The sequence below is a fragment of the Pseudophryne corroboree genome, chromosome 4 (genome assembly GCF_028390025.1).
Source record: "Pseudophryne corroboree isolate aPseCor3 chromosome 4, aPseCor3.hap2, whole genome shotgun sequence".
In the NCBI taxonomy this organism is placed as follows: domain Eukaryota; kingdom Metazoa; phylum Chordata; class Amphibia; order Anura; family Myobatrachidae; genus Pseudophryne; species Pseudophryne corroboree.
The window spans coordinates 642,890,080-642,916,655 of record NC_086447.1 but is presented as its reverse complement, the minus strand read 5'-3'; the positions used below and the strand labels follow the sequence as shown (position 1 = coordinate 642,916,655).

Sequence of the window (26,576 nt, the reverse complement as noted above, 5' to 3'; positions counted from 1 at the left end):
GATGATCTGCCAAAAGTCATCCATGCATTTGTATCATCTCGATTAGACTACTGTAATGCCCTCTACCTTGGTCTCCCGGCAAAAGAATTGCACCGCTTACAGCTGGTGCAAAACACAGCTGCCAGGCTGTTAACCGACCAGCCCCATTCTAGCCACATAACATCCATACTCTACTCCCTTCACTGGCTGCCTGTAAGATGGCGAATCATCTTCAAGATTGGCTTACTGAGTTTCAAAGCACTACATGACCAGGGCCCAAGGTACCTTGAAGCAGCTTCTGACGCCATATTGCCCCACTCGATTACTGCGATCTGTAGATGAAGGACTTTAAGCAGTACCTAGAATCTCCCGTAATTCATCTGGGGGTCGAGCTTTTAGTCATGCGGCTCCGACTCTATGGAAGTCACTTCCCCGCACAGTGCGAGAGGCCCCAACTATAGAATCCTTCAAAAGTAGACTCAAGACTTTCCTTTTTACTCAAGCATTCACATAATTGTCCCTTTAGTATCTACGATGCTTCTGTATTTTATGAAAAGCTGTTCTGTACTTCATTATTTTCTGTACTATATTATGCTATGTATCTGTTAAGCGCCTTGAGTCCTATTGGAGAAAGAGCGCTATATAAATAAAATTATTATTATTATTATTGGTTAAGTACTGTTTTGTTACTTGGTTCAGTAATATTGTTCAGCCATTGCTTGTTTCAAACTGGTTAGCTTCGTTTGCCTTGTGTGTGTGAGCTGGTGTGAATCTCGCCACTATCTGTGTAAAATCCTTCTCTCGAAGTTGTCTGTCTCCTCGGGCACAGTTTCTAGACGGAGTCTGGTAGGAGGGGCATAGAGGGAGGAGCCAGCCCACACTATCAAACTCTTAAAGTGCCAGTGGTTCCTACTGGACCCGTCTATACCCCATGGTACTAATGTGAACCCCAGCATCCTCTACGGACTACAAGAAAAGCATTTACCGGTAGGAAATTAAAATCCTATTTTTACTTCACTAAACCACGTACCCTATTGAAATGCTCCCCCATGTATGCATTTTGTGCAGGAATACATCAAATGCAGATCATTTTTTGTTGAGGGGGTGGGGGGGGGGGGGTGTTAGTTGTGGGTGACCACATAAAGTATTTTTTTTTATATGTCCGTAAAATTGTATTTCTATTTTCAGTAAATTGCGTGCTTAATATGTTTTGGAGATGAAAATATTTCTGTTATCTTTTTTATGTGTATAGTGCCACCAGGTGTTTGTGCAGGAGAATGATTATAAACAAACAGTACATTTTATAAAGGTTCAAACAAAACTGTAGAGGGCAGTCCTCAAATGGGTAGAAATGGACATAACGAACTTAGAGACTGTTATTGACAGAAACAGTGCCCTTTGAAGGATTGGAGAAAGGATCGGAGAGGAAGTGCACTGAATTTGCTGCGCTATATAAGAAACTGTTAATGAATAAATAAATAAGAGAAGGATGGCACAGAATGAAAGAACTAATAGGATGGACGGACCTGTTTGTGAGAGTTTCTATTGTAGGAGTTGGTGTAAAACTGGGAGGGGAGCTAGGAACAGAGGAGTGTGTATACTTTATATTCTTATTAACCTCTTCAAAGTACTAAAACAAGAGTACAGGCATAATTACAAAACATTATCGAAACTAATTTGCTGTTTACATATAGCTATATTGCTCTGTTTAGTAATATCAGCACAGTATATGTATTAAATGCTTAATATTTTTGATTTGTTTGGTCTAGAAATACACGGAGAGCTGCAGAGGTTTGGATGGATGAATATAAGAATTTCTACTACGCAGCTGTACCTTCTGCTAGAAATGTTCCCTATGGAAAGTAAGTGCTGTTACCTCCCTTTTCCGTTTTATGGAAACTCCTAAACCTTAGTTTTCTGCTTTGCATTAAGTATAAACTTTATTACACATATCACTAAAAAAACATATACTATGTCCGGTTTCCTAGTAGGTGCGATAATTTATTTGGCCAATAATACGGGCATGATATTGTGATTTTTACTGATGTTCATTATCGTGCTTATCTAGTTTTAGGACGTTTTTATTGGCCGAAAAAGGCTCTGTGATCGTACTATAACACTTTGGATCTGGGATAAATTAACAATCTCATATGTTATCGCGGCTTCGACAGCCGCTTATTGCAGATTATGCATCTGAGGCACCCAAAGCATAATCCCGATAAGTGCCGCATATCGTGGCCAATTGGATAGACCTGACCGAATCCATTAGCTGCTGTAAATTACCGCAGGCAATTGGATACCTGTCTATGTCCTTGTCTATCATCACACTTATGTATGCTTTTAGTTTTTTTCAGAAATCATTTTGTTGGTTTAAAACAATGCTATGAATATAAAGTACTAATTCATTCTGTTTCAGGATCAGAATTTATTAAGCCTATTTCTCTGACGTCCTAGTGGATGCTGGGAACTCCGTAAGGACCATGGGGAATAGACGGGCTCCGCAGGAGACTGGGCACTCTATAAGAAAGATTTGGTACTATCTGGTGTGCACTGGCTCCTCCCTCTATGCCCCTCCCCCAGACCTCAGTTAGATTTCTGTGCCCGGCTGAGCTGGATGCATACTAGGGGCTCTCCTGAGCTCCTAGAAAGAAAGTTTAATTTAGGTTTTTTATTTTACAGTGAGACCTGATGGCAACAGGCTCACTGCAACGAGGGACTAAGGGGAGAAGAAGCGAACCTACCTGCTTGCAGCTAGCTTGGGCTTCTTAGGCTACTGGACACCATTAGCTCCAGAGGGATCGACCGCAGGACCCGTCCTTGGTGTTCGTTCCCGGAGCCGCGCCGCCGTCCCCCTTACAGAGCCAGAAGCATGAAGATGGTCCGGCAAATCGGCGGCAGAAGACTTTAGTCTTCACCAAGGTAGCGCACAGCACTGCAGCTGTGCGCCATTGCTCCTCATTACACACTTCACACTCCGGTCACTGAGGGTGCAGGGCGCTGGGGGGGGGGCACCCTGAGCAGCAATAAAAACACCTTGGCTGGCAAAATAACCACAATATATGTCCCAGAGGCTATATATGTGGTAATTACCCCTGCCAGAATACAAAAAATAGCGGGAGAAAAGTCAGCCGAAAAAGGGGCGGTGCCATCTCCCTCAGCACACTGGCGCCATTTTTCCCTCACAGTTCCGGTGGAAGGAAGCTCCCTGACTCTCCCCTGCAGTCTACACTACAGAAAGGGTAAAAAAGAGGGGGCACTAAATTTAGGCGCAGTTTAATACTATAAGCAGCTATAAAGGGTCATAATTCAGTTAGTCCCTGCATTATTTATTTTATTATTATTTATTACCAGTTATTTATATAGCGCACACATATTCCGTAGCGCTTTGCAGAGAATATTTGCCCATTCACATCAGTCCCTGCCCCAGTGGAGCTTACAATCTAGATTCCCTATCACATGTACACTCACACACATTCATGCTAGGGTTAATTTTTGTTGGGAGCCAATTAACCTACCAGTATATTTTTGGATTGTGGGAGGAAACCGGAGTACTCGGAGGAAACCCACGCAAGTACGGGGAGAATATACAAACTCTCTCATTATTATAGCGCTCTGGTGTGTGCTGGCATACTCTCTCTCTGTCTCCCCAAAGGGCTTTTGTGGGGTCCTGTCTCCTTTAAGAGCATTCCCTGTGTGTGTGCGGTGTGTCGGTACGGCTGTGTCGACATGTTTGATGAGGAGACTTATGTGGAGGCGGAGCAGATGCCTGTAAATGTGATGTCACCCCCTGCGGGGCAGACACCTGAGTGGATGGATTTATGGAAGGAATTACGTGCAAGTGTCGACTCCTTACATAAAAAATTTGACGACATGCCAAATGCGGGACAGCCGGCTTCTCAGCTCGTGCCTGCCCAGACGACTCAAAGGCCATCAGGGGCTCTAAAGCGCCCGCTACCTCAGATGGCAGACACAGATGTCGACACGGATACTGATACCAGTGTCGACGACGATGAGTCAAATTTAATGTCCACTAGGGCCATTCGTGGCATGATTGAGGCAATGAAAGAGGTATTACACCTTTCTGATATAAACCCAGGTACCTCAAAAAAGGGTATTATGTTTGGGGAGAAAAAACTACCTATAGTTTTTCCCCCATCTGAAGAATTAAATGAAGTGTGTGAAGAAGCGTGGGCTTTCCCCGATAAAAAATTGGTGATTTCAAAAAAATTACTAATGGCGTTCCCTTTCTCGCCAGAGGATAGGTCACGTTGGGAAACTCCCCCTAGGGTGGATAAAGCGCTCACACGTTTGTCTAAAAAGGTGGCACTACCGTCTCCGGATACGGCCGCCCTAAAGGAACCTGCTGATAGAAAGCAGGAGGCTATCCTAAAGTCTATATATACACACACTGGTGTTATACTGAGACCAGCTATTGCTTCAGCGTGGATGTGCAGTGCTGCTGCTGCTTGGTCCAATTCCCTGTCGGAAAATATTGACACCCTAGACAGGGACACTATATTGCTAACCGTAGAGCATATAAAAGACTCAGTCTTGTACATGAGAGATGCACAGAGGGAGATCTGCCGGCTGGCATCTAGAATAAGTGCATTGTCCATTTCTGCTAGGAGAGGCTTATGGACTCGGCAGTGGACAGGAGATGCAGATTCTAAAAGGCACATGGAAGTTTTGCCTTATAAGGGTGAGGAGTTATTCGGGGATGGTCTTTCAGACCTTGTTTCCACAGCTACAGCTGGGAAGTCAGCATTTTTGCCCCATGTCCCCTCACAGCCTAAGAAAGCGCCGTATTACCAGGTACAGTCCTTTCGACCCCAGAAAAACAGGCGGGGAAAAGGCGGGTCCTTTCTGTCTAGAGGCAGAGGAAGGGGGAAAAAGCTGCAACGCACAGCAGGTTCCCAGGACCAAAAGTCCTCCCCCGCTTCTTCCAAATCCGCCGCATGACGGTGGGGCTCCACAGGCGGAGCCAGGTACGGTGGGGGGCCGCCTCAAAAATTTCAGCGATCGGTGGGTTCGCTCACGGGTGGATCCCTGGATCCTTCAAATAGTATCTCAGGGGTACAAGCTGGAATTCGAGGCGCTTCCCCCCTGCCGTTTCCTCAAATCGGCCTTACCGACAACTCCCTCGGGCAGGGAGGCTGTGCTAGAGGCCATTCACAAGCTGTATTCCCAGCAGGTGATAGTCAAGGTACCCCTACTTCAACAAGGACGGGGTTACTATTCCACACTGGTTGTGGTACCGAAACCGGACGGTTCGGTGAGACCCATTTTAAATTTGAAATCCTTGAACACATACATAAAAAAATTCAAGTTCAAGATGGAATCGCTCAGGGCGGTTATAGCAAGCCTGGACGAGGGGGATTACATGGTATCCCTGGACATCAAGGATGCTTACCTGCATGTCCCCATTTACCTTCCTCACCAGGAGTACCTCAGATTTGTGGTACAGGATTGCCATTACCAATTCCAGACACTACCGTTTGGACTGTCCACGGCACCGAGGGTGTTTACCAAGGTAATGGCAGAAATGATGATACTCCTTCGAAAAAAGGGAGTTTTAATTATCCCGTACTTGGACAATCTCCTTATAAAGGTGAGGTCCAGGGAGCAGTTACTGGTCGGAGTAGCACTATCTCGGGATGTGCTACAACAGCATGGCTGGATTCTAAACATTCCGAAGTCACAACTGGTTCCTTCCACTCGCTTACTGTTCCTGGGGATGATTTTGGACACAGAACAGAAAAAAGTGTTTCTCCCGCAGGAGAAAGCCAAGGAGCTGTCATCTCTAGTCAGAGACCTCCTAAAACCAAAACGGGTATCGGTGCATCACTGCACACGAGTCCTTGGAAAAATGGTGGCTTCATACGAAGCAATTCCATTCAGCAGGTTCCATGCAAGGACCTTCCAGTGGGACCTCTTGGACAAGTGGTCGGGATCGCATCTTCAGATGCATCAACTGATAACCCTGTCTCCAAGGACCAGGGTGTCTCTACTGTGGTGGCTGCAGAGTGCTCATCTTCTAGAGGGCCGCAGATTCGGCATACAGGACTGGGTCCTGGTGACCACGGATGCCAGCCTTCGAGGCTGGGGAGCAATCACACAGGAAAGAAACTTCCAAGGACTATGGTCAAGTCAGGAGACTTCCCTGCACATAAATATTCTGGAACTAAGGGCCATTTACAATGCCCTAAGTCAGGCAAAACCCCTGCTTCAAAACCAGCCGGTACTGATTCAGTCAGACAACATCACGGCAGTCGCCCATGTAAACCGACAGGGCGGCACAAGAAGCAGGATGGCGATGGCAGAAGCCACAAGGATTCTCCGATGGGCGGAAAATCACATAATAGCACTGTCGGCAGTGTTCATTCCGGGAGTGGACAACTGGGAAGCAGACTTCCTCAGCAGACACGACCTACACCCGGGAGAGTGGGGACTTCATCCAGAAGTCTTCCTACTGTTGGTAAACCGTTGGGAAAGGCCACAGGTGGACATGATGGCGTCCCGCATCAACAAAAAGCTAAAGAGATATTGCGCCAGGTCAAGGGACCCTCAGGCGATAGCGGTGGACGCGCTAGTGACACCGTGGGTGTTCCAGTCGGTTTATGTGTTCCCTCCTCTGCCTCTCATACCAAAGGTATTGAGAATAATAAGAAGGCGGGGAGTAAGAACGATACTCGTGGTTCCGGATTGGCCAAGAAGAGCTTGCTACCCAGAACTTCAAGAAATGATATCAGAGGACCCATGGCCTCTACTGCTCAGACAGGATCTGCTACAGCAGGGGCCCTGTCTGTTCCAAGACTTACCGCGGCTGCGTTTGACGGCATGGCGGTTGAATTCCGGATCCTAAAGGAAAAGGGCATTCCGGAGGAAGTCATTCCTACGCTCATAAAAGCCAGGAAAGAAGTAACCGCAAACCATTATCACCGTATTTGGCGGAAATATGTTGCGTGGTGTGAGGCCAGGAAGGCCCCAACAGAGGAATTTCAGCTGGGTCGTTTTCTGCACTTCCTACAGTCGGGAGTGACTATGGGCCTAAAATTGGGTTCCATTAAGGTCCAGATTTCGGCTCTGTCGATTTTCTTCCAGAAAGAACTGGCTTCTCTGCCTGAAGTTCAGACTTTTGTAAAGGGAGTGCTTCATATTCAGCCCCCTTTCGTGCCTCCTGTGGCACCTTGGGATCTCAATGTGGTGTTGAGTTTCCTAAAATCACATTGGTTTGAACCACTTAAAACTGTGGATCTGAAATATCTCACGTGGAAAGTGGTCATGTTATTTGCCTTGGCTTCGGCCAGGCGTGTGTCAGAATTGGCGGCTTTGTCATGTAAAAGCCCTTATCTGATTTTCCATATGGATAGGGCAGAATTGAGGACTCGTCCCCAGTTTCTCCCTAAGGTGGTATCAGCTTTTCACTTGAACCAACCTATCGTTGTGCCTGCGGCTACTAGGGACTTGGAGGATTCCAAGTTACTGGACGTAGTCAGGGCCTTGAAAATTTATGTTTCCAGGACGGCTGGAGTCAGGAAGACGGACTCGCTATTTATCCTGTATGCACCCAACAAAATAGGTGCTCCTGCTTCTAAGCAGACTATTGCTCGCTGGATTTGTAGCACAATTCAGCTGGCGCATTCTGCGGCTGGATTACCGCATCCAAAATCAGTAAAAGCCCATTCCACGAGGAAGGTGGGCTCATCTTGGGCGGCTGCCCGAGGGGTCTAGGCTTTACAACTTTGCCGAGCTGCAACTTGGTCAGGAGCAAACACGTTTGCTAAATTCTACAAATTTGATACCCTGGCTGAGGAGAACCTTGAGTTCTCTCATTCGGTGCTGCAGAGTCATCCGCACTCTCCCGCCCGTTTGGGAGCTTTGGTATAATCCCCATGGTCCTTACGGAGTTCCCAGCATCCACTAGGACGTCAGAGAAAATAAGATTTTACTCACCGGTAAATCTATTTCTCATAGTCCGTAGTGGATGCTGGGCGCCCATCCCAAGTGCGGATTGTCTGCAATACTTGTATATAGTTATTGACTAACTAAAGGGTTATTGTTGAGCTATCTGTTGAGAGGCTCAGTTGTATTTCATACTGTTAACTGGGTATAGTATCACGAGTTATACGGTGTGATTGGTGTGGCTGGTTTGAGTCTTACCCGGGATTCAACATCCTTCCTTATTGTGTCAGCTCTTCCGGGCACAGTATCCTAACTGAGGTCTGGGGGAGGGGCATAGAGGGAGGAGCCAGTGCACACCAGATAGTACCAAATCTTTCTTATAGAGTGCCCAGTCTCCTGCGGAGCCCGTCTATTCCCCATGGTCCTTACGGAGTTCCCAGCATCCACTACGGACTACGAGAAATAGATTTACCGGTGAGTAAAATCTTATTATTGTCCCATGGAGACTTGAATCTCTTTGAAAACCTTTTAAGGAAAGACAGTATTGTTGGCTATAGGGATAACTTGTTTACTTAAATTGCATGAAGGCCAGAGAGGCAAGTGTAGAGTGCTTCCTGACTTGTTCTTACCACAGGCCACAAAGCCTGGCTTTTGACAAATCTACCCTAGTAGTGTTGATAGTAGGCTGTTTCTTTTTCATCCACTAGGGGTCACTGGAGTACTTTTGGGATATGGACGGCTTCCGTAGGAAACAGGGCACTGAATATTTAAATTTAGAACACTCCACCCCTCCATATCCCCGAGTACCTCAGTGTTTTTTCTGTGCTCGAAGTAGCAACAGGTCTGTGGCTGGGTCCACAATTTCTATTGAATATTTTTTTTTTCTCTGACGTCCTAAGTGGATGCTGGGGACTCCGTCAGGACCATGGGGAATAGCGGCTCCGCAGGAGACAGGGCACAAAATTAAAAGTTTGACCACTAGGTGGTGTGCACTGGCTCCTCCCCCTATGACCCTCCTCCAAGCCTCAGTTAGGTTTTTGTGCCCGGCCGAGAAGGGTGCAATCTAGGTTGCTCTCCTAAAGAGCTGCTTAGAATAAAAGTTTGTTAGGTTTTTTATTTTCAGTGAGTCCTGCTGGCAACAGGCTCACTGCAACGCGGGACTAAGGGGAGAAGAAGCGAACTCACCTGCGTGCAGGATGGATTGGCTTCTTAGGCTACTGGACACTAGCTCCAGAGGGACGATCACAGGTACAGCCTGGATGGGTCACCGGAGCCGCGCCGCCGGCCCCCTTACAGATGCTGAAGAGAGAAGAGGTCCAGAAATCGGCGGCTGAAGACTTCCCAGTCTTCTTAAGGTAGCGCACAGCACTGCAGCTGTGCGCCATTGCTCTCAGCACACTTCACACCGCGGTCACTGAGGGTGCAGGGTGCTGGGGGGGGCGCCCTGGGCAGCAATGTAATTACCTTTACTGGCTAAAAATACATCACATATAGCCCCTGGGCTATATGGATGTATTTAACCCCTGCCAGGATTACAGAAAAAACCGGGAGAAGAGCCCGCCGTGAAGGGGGCGGAGCCTATCTCCTCAGCACACAGCGCCATTTTTCCCACACAGATCCGCTGGTGGGAAGGCTCCCAGGCTCTCCCCTGCACTGCACTACAGAAACAGGGTTAAAACAGAGAGGGGGGGCATTTTTTGGCGATATTATTATATATTAAGCTGCTATAAGGGAAAACACTTACTATAAGGTTGTCCCTGTATAATTATAGCGCTTTGGTGTGTGCTGGCAAACTCTCCCTCTGTCTCCCCAAAGGGCTAGTGGGGTCCTGTCCTCTATCAGAGCATTTCCTGTGTGTGTGCTGTGTGTCGGTACGTGTGTGTCGACAGGTATGAGGACGATGTTGGTGTGGAGGCGGAGCAATTGCCTGTAATGGGATGTCACCCCCTAGGGAGTCGACACCGGAATGGATGGCTTTATTTATGGAATTACGTGATAGTGTCAACACGCTACAAGGTCGGTTGACGATATGAGATGGCCGGCAAACCAATTAGTACCTGTCCAGGCGTCTCAAACACCGTCAGGGGCTTTAAAACGCCCATTACCTCAGTCGGTCGACAGACACAGACACGGACACTGACTCCAGTGTCGACGGTGAAGAAACAAACGTATTTTCCAGTAGGGCCACACGTTACATAATCACGGCAATGAAGGAGGCGTTACATATTTCTGATACTACAAGTACCACAAAAATGGGTATTATGTGGGGTGTGAAAAAACTACCTGTAGTTTTTCCTGAATCAGATGAATTGATTGAAGTGTGTGATGAAGCGTGGGTTACCCCCGATAGGAAGTTGCTAATTTCAGAGAAGTTATTGGCATTATACCCTTTCCCGCCAGAGGTTAGGGCGCGCTGGGAAACACCCTCTAGGGTAGATAAGGCGCTCACACGCTTATCAAAACAAGTGGCGTTACCGTCTCCTGATACGGCCGCCCTCAAAGATCCAGCTGATAGGAGGCTGGAAAATACTCTAAAAAGTATATACACACATACTGATGTTATACTGCGACCAGCAATCGCCCCAGCATGGATGTGCAGTGCTGGGGGGGTTTGGTCGGAATCTCTGACTGGAAATATTGATACCCTGAATAGCGACAATATTTTATTGACTATAGAGCATTTAAAGGATGCATTTTCTTTATATGCGAGATGCACAGAGGGATATTTGCACTCTGGCATCAAGGGTAAGTGCGCTGTCCATTTCTGCCAGAAGAAGTTTATGGACGCGACAGTGGTCAGGTGATGCGGATTCCAAGCGGCATATGGAAGTTTGCCGTATAAAGGGGAGGAATTATTTGGGGTCGGTCTATCGGACTTGGTGGCCACGGCAACAGCCGGAAAATCCACCTTTTTTTACCTCAGGTCACCTCCCAACAGAAAAAGACACCGTCTTTTCAGCCTCAGTCCTTTCGTTCTCATAAGAACAAGCGGGCAAAAGGCCATTCATATCTGCCTGAGGCAAAGGAAAGGGTAAGAGACTGCAGCAAGCAGCTCTTTCCCAGGAGCAGAAGCACTCCCCCGCTTCTGAAAAGTCTTCAGCATGTCGCTGGGGCTTTACAAGCGGACTCAGGTCCGGTGGGGGGGTCGTCTCAAGAATTTCAGCGCGCAGTGGGCTCACTCGCAAGTCGACCCCTGGATCCTGCAGGTAGTATCACAGGGGTACAGATTGGAATTCGAGACGTCTCTTCCTCGCAGATTCCTGAAGTCTGCTTTACCAACATCTCCCTCCGACAGGGAGACGGTGTTGGAAGCTATTCACAAGCTGTATTCCCAGCAAGTAATAGTCAAGGTACCCCTACTACAACAAGGAAAGGGGTATTATTCCACGCTGTTTGTGGTACCGAAGCCGGACGGCTCGGTGAGACCTATTCTAAGTCTGAAATCTTTTGAACACTTGCATACAAAGGTTCAAGTTCAAGATGAAATCACTCAGAGCAGTGATAGCGAATCTGGAAGAAGGGGACTTTATGGTGTCCTTGGACATCAAGGATGCTTACCTCCATGTCCCAATTTGCCCTTCAAACCAAGGGTACCTCAGGTTCGTGGTACAAAACTGTCACTATCAGTTTCAGACGTTGCCGTTTGGATTGTCCACGGCACCCCGGGTCTTTACCAAGGTAATGGCCGAAATGATGATTCTTCTTCGAAGAAAAGGCGTATTAATTATCCCTTACTTGGACGATCTCCTGATAAGGGCAAGATCCAGAGAACAGTTAGAGGCCGGTGTAGCACTAACCCAAGTAGTGCTGCAACAGCACGGGTGGATTCTAAATTTTCCAAAATCCCAGCTGAGCCCGACGACACGTCTGCTGTTCCTAGGGATGATTCTGGACACAGTTCAGAAAAAGGTTTTTCTCCCGGAGGAGAAAGCCAGGGAGTTATCCGAGCTAGTCAGGAACCTCCTAAAACCAGGAAAAGTGTCAGTGCATCAATGCACAAGAGTCCTGGGTAAATGGTGGCTTCTTACGAAGCGATTCCATTCGGCAGATTCCACGCAAGAACCTTTCAGTGGGATCTGCTGGACAAATGGTCCGGATCGCATCTTCAGATGCATCAGCGGATAGCCCCGTCTCCAAGGACAAGGGGGTCTCTTCTGTGGTGGTTGCAGAGTGCTCACCTTTTTGGAGGGCCGCAGATTCGGCATTCAGGACTGGGTCCTGGTGACCACGAATGCCAGCCTGAGAGGCTGGGGAGCAGTCACACAGGGAAGAAATTTCCAGGGAGTGTGGTCAAGCCTGGAGACTTCACTTCACATAAATATACTGGAGCTAAGGGCAATTTACAATGCTCTAAGCCTGGCAAGACCTCTGCTTCAGGGTCAGCCGGTGTTGATCCAGTAGGGCAACACCACGGCAGTCGCCCACGTAAACAGACAGGGCGACACAAGAAGCAGGAGGGCAATGGCAGAAGCTGCAAGGATTTTTCACTGGGCAGAAAATCATGTGATAGCACTGTCAGCAGTGTTCATTCCGGGAGTGGACAACTGGGAAGCAGACTTCCTCAGCGGACACGATCACCACCCGGGAGAGTGGGGACTTCATCCAGAAGTCTTCCACATGATTGTGAACCGTTGGGAAAAACCAAAGGTGGACATGATGGCGTCCCGCCTCAACAAAAAACTGGACAGGTATTGCGCCAGGTCAAGAGACCCTCAGGCAATAGCTGTGGACGCGTTGGTAACACCATGGGTGTACCAGTCAATGTATGTGTTCCCCCCTCTGCCTCTCATACCCAAGGTACTGAGAATTATAAGGCGAAGGGGAGTAAGAACGATACTCGTGGCTCCGGATTTGCCAAGAAAAACTTGGTACCCGGAACTTCAAGAGATGCGCACGGAGGATCCGTGCACTCTACCTCTAGACTTACCGCGGCTGCGTTTGACGGCATGGCGGTTGAACGCCGGATCCTGAAGGAGAGGGCTCCGACGGAGGAATTTCAACTGGGTCGATTCCTACATTTCCTGCAAACAGGATTGTCTATGGGCCTCAAATTGGGGTCCATTAAGGTTCAAATTTCGGCCCTGTCGATTTTCTTCCAGAAAGAATTGGCTTCAGTTCCTGAAGTCCAAGCTTTTGTCAAAGGAGTACTACATATAAAGCCCCGGTTGTGCCTCCAGTGGCACTGTGGGATCTCAATGTAGTTTTGGGATTCCTCAAATCCCATTGGTTTGAGCCACTCAAATCGGTGGATTTGAAATATCCTAGATGGAAAGTGACCATGCTACTGGCCCTGGCTTCGGCCAGGAGAGTGTCAGAATTGGCGGCTTTTTCGTACAAAAGCCATATCTGATTTTCCATTGGGACAGGGCAGAACTGCGGACGCGTCCTCAGTTTCTCCCTAAGGTGGTATCAGCGTTTCACCTGAACCAACCTATTGTGGTGCCTGCGGCTTCTAGCGACTTGGAGGACTCCAAGTTGTTCGACGTTGTCAGAGCCTTAAAAATATATATATATATTTCAAGGACGGCTGGAGTCAGAAAGTCTGACTCGCTGTTTATACTGTATGCACCCAACAAGCTGGGTGTTCCTGCGTCTAAGCAGACGATTGCTCGTTGGATTTGTAGCACAATTCAACTTGCGCATTCTGTGGCAGGCCTGCCACAGCCAAAATCTGTAAATGCCCACTCCACAAGGAAGGTGGGCTCACCTTGGGCGGCTGCCCGAGGGGTCTCGGCATTACAACGCTGCCGAGCAGCTACGTGGTCAGGGGAGAACACGTTTGTAAAATTCTACAAATTTGATACCCTGGCTAAGGAGGACCTGGAGTTCTCTCATTCGGTGCTGCAGAGTCATCCGCACTCTCCCGCCCGTTTGGGAGCTTTGGTATAATCCCCATGGTCCTGACGGAGTCCCCAGCATCCACTTAGGACGTCAGAGAAAATAAGAATTTACTTACCGATAATTCTATTTCTCGTAGTCCGTAGTGGATGCTGGGCGCCCATCCCAAGTGCGGATTGTCTGCAATACTTGTACATAGTTATTGTTACAAAAATCGGGTTATTATTGTTGGAAGCCATCTTTTCAGAGGCTCCTCTGTTATCATGCTGTTAACTGGGTTCAGATCTCAAGTTGTACTGTGTGATTGGTGTGGCTGGTATGAGTCTTACCCGGGATTCAAAATCCTTCCTTATTGTGTACGCTCGTCCGGGCACAGTATCCTAACTGAGGCTTGGAGGAGGGTCATAGGGGGAGGAGCCAGTGCACACCACCTAGTGGTCAAACTTCTAATTTTGTGCCCTGTCTCCTGCGGAGCCGCTATTCCCCATGGTCCTGACGGAGTCCCCAGCATCCACTACGGACTACGAGAAATAGAATTATCGGTAAGTAAATTCTTATTTTTTAAGTTTTTCTTTTTTTTTCATACACATCCCTTTCCCCCTTCCAAAAGGCAGGGTCAGGGATAGTGCAAGCTGCTAATAGCAGCTGTGGCGTGTCGGTCCTCACTGAATGAGCACCCTCACAGCCACACAGATCTCCTGCACAGGCTGGCCGGCGCTTGCAGAGAAGCCCCGTCGGAGGCTCACCAGAAGCAGCAGGAGTCACGGTATGTTAAACGGGGCGGTCAGCTCCCGCTGCCGCCCCGCTGTGTGGGGACATTGGTTTCTGTCTGGCGCTGGGATCCCTCTACTGACGCCCTCCCGCCGCCGCCGCTCCGGCCGCTGCTCATAGCGCTTCACGGCGCGCTCCCCGTCCCGCTACCCGGCTCCCGCTGGCGGCCCCACAGCTCGCTACCTGCTGCCCGCCCCGCACTGCATCCGCAACGGAGCAGACAGGGGGGGGGGGGGCATTACAGTTTGCAACGGAGTTTTTTAATAAGATCAGCGGCACAAGGGGGAACTAGCAGCAGCATCAGCAGTATGCTAGGCTGCAGGGAGGTTTTACACAGGTTGTTTTATACAGAGTTATATATATCAGTTAAGAGTTTGTAACCTGTATTGTGATTATAAGTTTAAGCATGGGGGCCATTTTAACCATGCTTCCTGTGTCTTCCTGCTGTGATTCCAGAACGTTCCAGTACTACAACTCTACTCCACCGGAGGCGCAGGGGTGTTAGTGGGAATTTGGGATCACATTTCATACTGGCCACGTGTACTGCACTTGGCCAGATATTTATATAGAGACACCTTCGTACTATTTTACTGAGTCGTGCAAGTGTCTGTTTTTTGTGTATTGTATTGTCTGTCGCCATAATGAGTAAGGCACCAGCAAAAACTAAAAAGCATAATTGCAAAGTCTGTGGCAGTGTGTTACCGGATGGATCTACCACATGTACAGTATGTTTTGTGGATTCGGTTCCGAATAAAAATTCTGCTCCGGTTTTAAAGCCAATTTCCTCCCCGGACCCTCCATGGGAAATGCTAGCCAATGTACTGGCTGGGTTGCAATCAGAATTGACCGCCGCTCGACAGGAGCGGGAAACGGCAAGATCTGAGTCTAGGGTGAGACCGCTAGAACTACCGGAGGGGTCTCAGCCTTGCGAAAGGTCCAAATCCATTTTGGGTAGACGGGATAAATTTCATATGTCTTATGATTTACCAGTTTCTGCTATGTTGCATTCTGACGATTCCATGCCAGACCTCTCGGCACAAGATGAGGGTGAGGAGGGCGAAGTGGAGTCAGATAGTGAGGATTTTAACAGCTCAGGTATTGATAATCTCATCAGAGCGGTGCGTCAGTCTCTGAAGTTTACATAAACTGAGGAGCCTCTCACAAATGATCAGGTCGTATTTACTAAACGACAGAGAACTCCAATAAGTTTTCCTGTGTCGGAGTCTCTTAATAAGATGTTAGTAGAAACACGACAGACTCCAGATAAACGGTTTTCTATACCTCGCAGATTTAAGTCTAGTTACCCGTTTCCGGACTCGGTGACATGTACATGGGAGAATCCACCAATAGTTGATTCGTCAGTGTCGAAGCTTACAAAGAAATTAACCATACCAGTGCCAGCGGCTACTACGCTTAAAGACCCTTCAGATCGCAAAATAGAAACTATGCTAAAGTCCATGTATGTAGCAGCAGGAGTGCTGCGGAGACCTGGCTTGGTTGGTATCTGGGTCACTAAGGCGCTCATAGTATGGATAACAGAACTTAAGTCTGCCTTACATGATGAACACCTTATACTTCTTGCTGATCAAATGTGTGAGGCTGCGGAGTATCTCTGTACAGCTTCTACTGACGTCTGTCAGCTCACTTCTCGTATTTCATCGTCGCTAGTTACGGCACGACGAGCACTCTGGCTGCGTTATTGGCAAGCGGAGGCAGAGGTCAAACGAGGTATAGAGGCGTTACCTTACGATGGCAAGAAGTTGTTTGGTCCTGAATTGGACACATGGATTTCTGAGGCTTCGGGAGGAAAGTCGGTTTTCTTACCATTGCCTCCACCGGTACCAAGAAGGAGGTACTCTGGACCTTCGTTCAAATCCTTTAGACCTCAGTCCTTTCGAGGACGTGGCAGAGGAACAGCCACGCCTGGTAGACGTGGACGTTGTTTCCAACAAACCAACACAAGTCGTCAGGACGCTAAGGTTACCGACAAGCCAGTGGCATGATGGGCTACCAGCCCATCTCGGTTCTCCGATTGTGGGAGCACGCCTTCAGACGTTCCATTTGGCGTGGTTCCAGACATCCGCGGATGGGTGGATCCGCAATTTAGTGTTAAAAGGTTACAAAATACAGTTCGACTGTCTTCCGCCACTGCGGTTTTTCAAGACAGGATTGCCTCTGTCGGACGACAAGAGGGCGGTTCTGCAAATTGCCATTCAGTCCCTACTGGATTCAGCAGTTTTGATTCCGGTCCCTGTACACCAACAGGGTCAGGGTTATTATTCCAGTCTGTTTGTGGTACCGAAGCCGGATGGCTCAGTCAGGCCAATATTGAACTTAAAGGGTCTCAATCGGTACGTAACTTACTACAGATTCAAGATGGAATCTCTGCGCTCAGTGATTGCAAGTTTAGAGCCAAAGGAGTTCATGATTGCGCTAGATCTCAAGGATGCGTACTTACACATTCCGATTTGGCAGCCTCATCAGAGGTTCTTGCGGTTTGCAATACGCCAGAACCATTACCAGTTTCAGGCTCTACCGTTTGGCCTATCGTCAGCGCCTCGGGTATTCACCAAAGTGATGTCTGTGATGATAGCTCATCTCAGATCCCTGGGAGTGACAATAGTTCCGTATTTGGACGATCTGCTCATCAAAGCCCCGTCTCAACAGATACTTCTCCAACATGCGCTGCTAACGTACAATGTACTGGTTCACCACGGTTGGATTGTCAACTTCAAGAAATCACATCTAATTCCGTCTCAACGCCTTCAATTCCTAGGTATGATTTTCGATACGGTCAATCAAAGAATTTACCTACCACAACAGAAAGTACAGATTATTCGCCATCTGGTACATTTGTGCATTCGCCTCTTAGGAACAATGGTGGCGGCTTTCGAAGCGCTTCAGTTCGGAAGATTTCACTCGCGTCCATTTCAACTGGATGTGCTCGCACAGTGGTCGGGCTCGCATCTGCAGATTCACCACAGGGTGAGGTTGTCGCCAAGGGCAAGGGTGTCTCTGCTCTGGTGGCTCAAGGAACACAATTTAACCGCAGGGAAACTGTTCGGCAGCTGGAATTGGATAATTCTAACAACGGACGCAAGTCTCAGAGGTTGGGGAGCTGTAGTTCAAAATTGTCATTTCCAGGGACTCTGGGCGGATCACGAAAGATTGCTGTCTATAAATGTCCTGGAACTCCGCGCAATTTACAATGCGCTACGACAAGCAGGGCAGATGCTTCGGTCTCAGACTGTCCAGGTGCAGTCAGACAATGCGACGGCAGTCGCATACATCAACAAACAAGGAGGAAAGCCGCATGGCAATGCGGGAAGTAGCTCGAATCCTAAATTGGGCGGAATACCACCAGGTGATATTGTCGGCAGTGTTCATTCCGGGAGTGGACAACTGGGAGGCGGATTATCTCAGCCGTCGGGATTTTCATCCAGGAGAATGGGCATTAAATCCAGAAGTGTTTCACATGTTGGTTCAGCGGTGGGGTTACCCTCAGGTGGACCTGATGGCGTCTCGCCACAATAACCAAACGCTCCAGTATGTGTCCAGAACGAGAGATCCAAAGGCAGTGGCGGTGGATGCTCTCACCGTCGCGTGGTCGTACAGCCTCGTGTATCTGTTTCCACCGTTTCCGCTGCTCCCTCTGGTGCTAAAACGGATCAAAAGAGTCTGTCACAGTCATACTAGTGGCGCCTCATTGGCCTCGGAGAGCTTGGTTCTCGGATCTCCGCGGACTACTCGCAGACGATCCTTGGCCGCTCCCACTACGTCCAGACCTGTTACAACAGGGTCCGTTCCTTTACCCCGATTTAGCGCGGCTGCGTTTGACGGGGTGGCTGTTGAGACCGCCCTCTTAAGAAGAGAGGGCAGTCCAGTATCAGTGATACCAACCATGTTGCGAGCTAGGAAGCCGGTTACGGCAGCTCATTATTACAGAATTTGGCGTGCCTATATAGGTTGGTGTGAAGCTCGGAAGTTTCCGACATCATCTTTCAAGTTATCCCGTCTTTTGTTATTTCTACAGACGGGGTTAGATGGAGGACTGCGTTTATCTACACTAAAGGTGCAGGTATCTGCGTTGTCAATTTATTTTCAAAGACGATTGGCTCTATTGCCGTCGGTACACACTTTTCTACAAGGTGTCCTCAGAGTACAGCCTCCATTCATTCCACCTACAGCGCCATGGGATTTGAATCTGGTTTTAGATTTCTTACAGTCTTCATTTTTTGAACCCTTACAGCAAGTGGATATAAAGTTTCTCACTTGGAAAAAAAAATTTCTTCTAGCCTTAGCTTCGGCAAGGCGTGTTTCAGATTTGGGTGCCTTGTCATGCAAGCCACCGTATTTGGTGTTTCATGATGACAGGTCGGAACTTCGGACGAATCCCGCTTTCTTACCAAAGGTAGTGTCATCTTTTCACATCAATCAACCAATAGTAGTTCCTGTGTTAACAGCACATTCTGGAACTCTGGATGTGGTACGCGCATTACGCATTTATGTATCCCGAACGTCTACAGTTCGTAAGACGGATACGTTGTTTGTTCTCTATGATGCTGCCAAGATGGGTTGGCCAGCTTCTAAGCAGACCTTATCCAGATGGATAAAACTGACTATACGTCAGGCTTACCTTAATGGTAGGTTACAGCCGCCTACATCAGTAACAGCTCATTCCACACGTTCTGTGGGAACTTCATGGGCAGCTGGTCGTGGAGCTTCTACGACGCAGCTTTGCCGTGCGGCTACATGGTCTTCAGTGCACACGTTTGTGCGCTCTTACAAGTTTGATACGTTTGCGGCATCAGCATCTAGCTTTGGCCGCCTAGTGTTACAGGTGCCAAACAGCTCTCCCGCCCACGGGGGAAGCTTTGGTACGTCCCAAGAGTACTCCAGTGACCCCTAGTGGATGAAAAAGAAAATAGGATTTTGGTACTTACCAGGTAAATCCTTTTCTTTGAATCCATAGGGGGCACTGGACGCCCACCCAGAGCAGTTTTACCTGGTTTGTGGTAAGTTCAGGGGATCTTATGGTAACACATTCTCACAGACTGGTTCAAATTTTCAAGTGCTGGTTATGGTGTCAACTGTTTAGTTGTCAGTAACGTTATGTGTCAACTTCGTTGTTGTCCGTTATGTTATATGTAATACTCCATTGTCAACCTCTCTATGGTTCCTGTTCGGCTCAGTAAAAAACACTGAGGTACTCGGGGATATGGAGGGGTGGAGTGTTCTAAATTTAAATATTCAGTGCCCTGTTTCCTACGGAAGCCGTTCATATCCCAAGAGTACTCCAGTGCCCCCTATGGATTCAAAGAAAAGGATTTACCTGGTATGTACCAAAATCCTATTTTTAGCAGGTTGCCATGTTCTGCCAGATTTTTAAGTGGCAAAATCCGGCCTACCCTAATTGCGGCGCCCAGCTAAAGCAGCCTGCGTGTGCTATCCCCACCAATAGGCTGCAGCATCCTGCAGGTGGGAGAAGTTGCTGTTTCTGTCTCCACCGCATGCACATGGCATCTATTTACATTGAGGGGAGAGCTTGGGGGAAGCCCAGCATCTCTAAGTGCTGAGCACACTCCCAAGAATGGCAACAGCGGGGCTGTGCCCCCTCCCTAGCTGGCCACTCCGCTTTTTTGGGTGAGCTGAACAATATTGTGCCGCACCTCAGCACCCTGCCTGCATCCAAGCAGGAGCACTACCTGCGTGTGAGTGATTACATAGAACAGTGCCCAAGATGCACCCCTGAAAATCGCTGTCTCACCCTCTACAGTAATTTAAAGTGCTTTGAGCTTTATTGCGAGAGCGAGGTGCTATATTATTAAAAATTTATAATGAACTTTGAACAGACAAACTAGTTTGTGCTGAAATCTGTTACCTTATTTTCATCAGGACAGTAACAGTCTACAGGTCATTGCACAATATTGCTACAGGGAGGTTCAGTTGATTACAAAACATTTTCGCGCTAAACAAAACAGGACTTTACCACAATTTTTTGCAGTTTGTTTTATCAGGCAATTCAATTAAGTCACATTTTTGTTTGTGCGAAAACTTAAATATTTTTATGCGAAAAACACAAAATCCGGGATAAGTTCACAGATCCTTGTGTTTTCGCATTCACGGCCGCGAAAATAGGTCAGTTATCAGGAATTTTTTCTCTCCTTTCTCCAGACATGTAAAAAAAAATACAATACTGCCGGCTATCGGGGCTAATTGAATAAGTCTTCAGGGATCAATTAGCCTTGGTAATTTACAGAGACTAATTGAATTCCACCCCTATGGGGTATATGCAATTCCGGGCTAATTGCGGCTTTTTTTCGCCCGTTTTTTAATTCGACACAATTCGACCGTCGAATTCCAACCGGCGAGTGCCGGAATTCGACATATTCATTAAAAAAACGGATTCGACAGTCCCGCTGTCGAAAAACGGACCAATTGACGGATAAGTGCGTCCTGGATTCGACTTTTCCGATGGCGCAAAAATGGTTAAACACAGAAAAAAAATTGCGTGGGGTCCCCCCTCCTAAGCACAACCAGCCTCGGGCTCTTTGAGCCAGTCCTGGTTGTAAAAATACGGGGAAAAAATGGACAGGGGATCCCCTATATTTTTAGAACCAGCACCGGGCTCTGCGTCCAGTCCTGGTGCAAAAAATACGGGAGACAAAAAGCGTAGGGGTCCCCCGTATTTTTTGAACCAGCACCGGGCTCCACTAGCTGGGGAGATAATGCCACAGCCGGGGGACACTTTTATACCGGTCTCTGCGGCCGTGGCATTAAATACCCAACTAGTAACCTCACCGCTGACCGCAAAGTTCCCACCATTGAATATAATGGAGGGGCTGTGCGATGCGCTGTCTGCCAGCTCAGACGCGCATAGGCAATCAGGAGAGTGCCACGACGTGGCGCTCCCTGATTGCCTGAAGGGACCCTCTGTGACAGGAGTCACAGGGGGTCTCGGCATTCGGGGAAAGGGGTCCCATGTGTAAACATGGGACCCCTTTCAGTTCGTGGATCGGGTATGCGATCCCCAGTCAATTTCCCCCCCCGTATTTTTACAACCAGGACCGGCTCAAAGAGCCCGAGGCTGGTTATGCTTAGGAGGGGGGACCCCACGCATTTTTTTTTTCAGAATTTTAACCCATTCCCACTGAAAACCATGCTCTCTCAATTTTAGTCAGTTAAAAAAATATATATTATTTAAAAAAATATATAAATAATAGTTGAAAATCCTAATAGACAAACCAAGTACCTAATCCCTTCTAATATGAATAGATATGCTATTAGCAATAAAGAAAAAAAAGTTTTAAATTTTTTTTATTAGATTCCGCCAGCAAAGTGAGGCGGAATGAAATTTACGAATTTACTGTCGAAAAGCACTGTTGTCGAATCTAAATTTTTCAATTGAATATACTTTTGTCGAAAAGCCGCATTTTTACCATTGCAGACATGTCGAATTTGTGAACTTTCGAATTTTAAAAAGACAAATATAACAAGGCAGTTTTTTGTCGAAAAGTACTGTATTGCATTGTCGAATTTTTTTTTGTGTCGAAAATGCCCCATTTTTCGACATTTTCGACAATTCGACCGCAATTGCATATACCCCTATATCTCCTAGTTGAAGCTGCCAGCTTCTAACACATGCATAGAAAAGAAAAATGCACAATATACCTAATGAAGTGCAGTTCTCCCGAAACAAATGTGTTTTTAAAGATGTTTATACTGCATTATAAATGGAGAAGTCCCAGGATTTGGGCAGCCATGGATGTGCCAACTCCTAGATTTTTCATGTATAGTAATGCCCCTTCCCTGTCCCCACGAAGGGTCAAGTTTGCATATAAGACTAAATCTGATTGGCTATCTGTACTTAATGTGTACCATTTATGTTTATCACTGTGTGGGCAAGCTTTTACTATTCACGGCACATGACATGACCAGCTAACTGTGGTGTTACTCCATTTTAGCATCCTAAGTCGCACAGAACTGAAAAAGAAACTGGGCTGCAAACCATTCAAGTGGTATCTGGAAAACGTTTACCCTGAACTGAGGTGAGGATTTTGGTTCCTTAGATGTGATTGTCATACTTATGTAACAGAGATACAGTAGCAACAGTAACTTCTGATTATAGTTATGGAGATACAAGTTTAACCACAAATTAGTTGTCCATTTAATCCTTCAAGAAAGGCATTCCTGATACTAATATTCTTCTGGGCTTCAAAAATAGCAGCTGGAGGGGTTCTATAGAGCAATAGGCCCCATCATTTCCTCTACTGTATGACTGCTAATAACAGTTTGTGTAAGCATCTGGTCCAGTTTCACATTCTTTTCCCATAACCCCTTTGCGCTGTAGAAAAGGCACAGGTTAGCCAACATTAGGAAAGATCCCTTTTCTTGGCTGATCATTGATTATTATTATTTTACGGTATTTGGTACAACAGGTTTTTTTTTAGACAAACTTATTATTGATTTTGGTTAGTTTGATAGATATCAATTAGGCCACCTAAATGTTTCTCTAAGAAATTATTTTCCTGCTTGTACTTTAATAATACTACATATCTTAAAGTCATAAGCAAATATGGTCACCTTACCGTCTAGGGCAGTAATTATCAACCTTTTCTCTTACGTCCTAGAGGATGCTGGGGACTCCGTAAGGACCATGTGGTATAGACGGGCTCCGCAGGAGACATGGGCACTATAAAGAACTTTAGAATGGGTGTGCACTGGCTCCTCCCTCTATGCCCCTCCTCCAGACTCAGTTAGATCCTGTGCCCAGAGGAGATAGGGTGCACTACAGGGGAGCTCTCCTGAGTTTCTCTGAAAAATAATTTTGTTAGGTTTTTTATTTTCAGGGAGCACTACTGGCAACAGGCTCCCTGCATCGTGGGACTGAGGAGAGAGAAGCAGACCTACTTAAGTGATAGGCTCTGCTTCTTAGGCTACTGGACACCATTAGCTCCAGAGGGAGTCGGAACGCGGGTCTCCCCCCGCCGTTCGTCCCAGAGCCGCGCCGCCGTCCTCCTTGCAGAGCCGGAAGATAGAAGCCGGGTGAGTATAAGAAGAAAAGAAGACTTCAAGGCGGCAGAAGACTTCGGATCTTCACTGAGGTAAGCGCGCAGCGGTAACGCTGCGCGCCATTGCTCCCACACACACCACACACACTAGCGGGCACTGATGGGTGCAGGGCGCAGTTGGGGCGCCCTGGGCAGCAATAAAACCTCTGTATCTGGCATAGACACTGCGGAGGCAGTAATTCTTTATATCCCCCGCCAGTTTGAAATATTTTGAGCGGGACCGAAGCCCGCTTCCGGAGGGGGCGGAGCTTGGTCCCTCAGCACTAACCAGCGCCATTTTCTCCACAGAGATCTGCAGAGAAGCTGGCTCCCCGGTCTCTCCCCTGCTGAACACGGTGACACAGGGCTGAAAAGAGGAGGGGAGACACTTGTAAGGCGCAGTGAGTGTATTACACAGTAATCTAATATAAAAGCGCTGTTATCTGGGACATTATTTTCCAGTGTCAGTTGGCGCAGGGTGTGTGCTGGCATACTCTCTGTCTCTCCAAAGGGCATTATTGGGGAACTGTCTCCTTATAACTATATCCCTGTGTGTGTGGGGGTGTCGGTACGAGTGTGTCGGCATGTCTGATGCGGAAGGCTCAGCTGAGGAGGAGGTGGAGCAGATGATTGTGGTGTCGCCGTCTGCAACGCCGACTCATGATTGGATGGACATGTGGAATGTTTTAAATGCAAATGTGACCTTATTACATAAGAGATTGGACAAAGCAGAGTCCAGGGAAAGAGCAGGGAGTCGATCCACGGCTTCGGCTGGGTCACCGGGCCCTTCTGGGTCTCAAAAACGTCCCCTATCCCAGATAGCAGACACTGATACCGACACGGACTCTGACTCCAGTGTCGACTACGATGAAGCGAGGTTGCACCCGAGGGTGGCAAAAAGTATTCATTATATGATTATTGCAATAAAAGAGGTTTTGCATATCACAGATGACCCCTCGGTCCCTGACACGAGGGTGCGCATGTATAAGGAAAAGAAACCTGAGGTAACCTTTCCCCCATCCCATGAACTTAACGAGTTATTTGAAAAGGCTTGGGAAACTCCTGATAAACTGCAGATTCCCAAGAGGATTCTTATGGCATATCCTTTCCCTGCACGGGACAGGGTACGTTGGGAATCCTCACCCAGGGTGGAGAAGGCTTTAACACGCCTGTCCAAGAAAGTGGCGCTACCGATTCCGGACACGGCAGCCCTCAAAGATCCTGCTGATTGCAGGCAGGAAACTACTTTAAAGTCTTATGCGCATACAGGTGCTTTGCTCAGACCGACAATAGCCAATGGACGGGTGATGCCGACTCAAAGAAACATATGGAGGTTTTACCATACAAAGGTGAAGTTTTATTTGGGGAAGGTCTCGCGGACCTGGTTGTCACAGCTACCGCGGGTAAATCTACCTTTTTGCCTTTTGTCCCCCCACAGCAAAAGAAAACTCCACAGTATCAGATGCAGTCCTTTCGGTCGCATAAGTCCAGAAGAGGTCGGGGCTCATCTTTCCTCGCCAGAGGTAAGGGTAGAGGGAAAAGAATGCCTGCTACGGCTAGTTCCCAGGAGCAGAAGTCCTCCCCGGCTTCTACTAAATCCACTGCATGACGCTGGGGCTCCACTGAGGGAGTCCGCACCGGTGGGGGCACGTCTTCGACTCTTCAGCCAGGTCTGGGTTCCATCAGACGTGGATCCTTGGGCGATGGATTATGTATCCCAAGGCTACAAACTGGAATTCAAAGAGGTGCCCCCTCGCCGATTTTTCAAGTCGGCCTTGCCAGCTTCTCCCCCCAGAGAGGGAAGTAGTGTTCGCTGCAATTCAAAAGCTGTATCAACAGCAAGTGATTGTCAAGGTTCCCCTAGTCCAACAGGGGAAAGGGTACTATTCGACCCTGTTCGTGGTCCCGAAGCCGGATGGTTCGGTCAGACCCATTTTAAATCTAAAATCCCTAAACCTGTACTTGAGAAAGGTTCGAATTCAAGATGGAATCGCTCCGGGCTGTGATTTCCAGTCTGGAAGGGGGGGGGGATTTTATGGTGTCACTCGACATAAAGGATGCATACCTTCATGTCCCCATATATCCTCCTCATCAGGCGTACCTGAGATTCGCTGTACAGGACTGTCATTACCAGTTTCAAACGCTGCCGTTTGGGCTTTCCACGGCCCCAAGGATTTTCACCAAGGTGATGGCGGAGATGATGGTGCTCCTGCGCAGGCAGGGAGTCACAATTATCCCATACTTGGACGATCTCCTGATAAAAGCAAGATCGAGAGATCAATTGCAGAAGAGCGTGTCGCTCTCCCTGAGAGTGCTACAACAACACGGTTGGATTCTCAATCTGCCAAAGTCACAATTGATTCCAATGACTCGACTATCATTCCTAGGCATGATTCTGGACACGGAACAGAAGAGGGTTTTTCTCCCGATGGAAAAAGCCCAGGACCTCCAGAACATGGTCAGAGACTTGCTAAAACCAAAAAGAGTATCTGTTCATCAATGCACTCGAGTTCTGGGGAAAATGGTGGCAGCCTACTAGGCCATCCCCTTCGGCAGGTTTCATGCGAGGACGTTTCAGTGGGACCTCCTGGACAAGTGTCCGGGTCCCATCTACTAATACATCAGAAGATAAGCCTGTCCCCCCGGGCCAGGGTGTGTCTCCTGTGTTGGCTGCAAAGTGCTCACCTTCTAAAAGGTCGCAGGTTCGGCATTCTGGACTGTGTTCTGGTGACCACGGACGCGAGCCTCCGAGGATGGGGAGCAGTCACACAAGGAAGAAATTTTCAGGGGCTATGGTCAAGCCAGGAGGCTTGTCTACACATCAGCGTACTGGAATTGAGGGCCATATACAATGGCCTACAACAAGCGGAGGATCTTCTTCGCGACCTACCGGTTCTGATTCAATCAGACAACGTCACAGCCGTGGCTCATGTAAACCGCCAAGGCGGGACAAGGAGCAGAGTGGCAATGGCGGAAGCCACCAGGATTCTTTGCTGGGCGGAAAATCACGTAAGCGCTCTGTCAGCAGTCTTCATT

The 26,576-nt window shown here is 47.9% G+C and overlaps 1 protein-coding gene across 2 annotated transcripts in view; it reads left to right on the top strand.

Moving 5' to 3' along the window:
- GALNT2 (polypeptide N-acetylgalactosaminyltransferase 2) overlaps positions 1–26,576 on the top strand; it is a 443,362-nt gene that overhangs the window by 375,843 nt on the left and 40,943 nt on the right. For both annotated transcript variants that reach the window (XM_063917730.1, XM_063917729.1), the window contains exons 12-13: positions 1,749–1,841; positions 22,455–22,538. In XM_063917730.1, the coding sequence (XP_063773800.1) occupies positions 1,749–1,841; positions 22,455–22,538 (177 nt within the window). The remainder of the gene's footprint in view (positions 1–1,748; positions 1,842–22,454; positions 22,539–26,576) is intronic.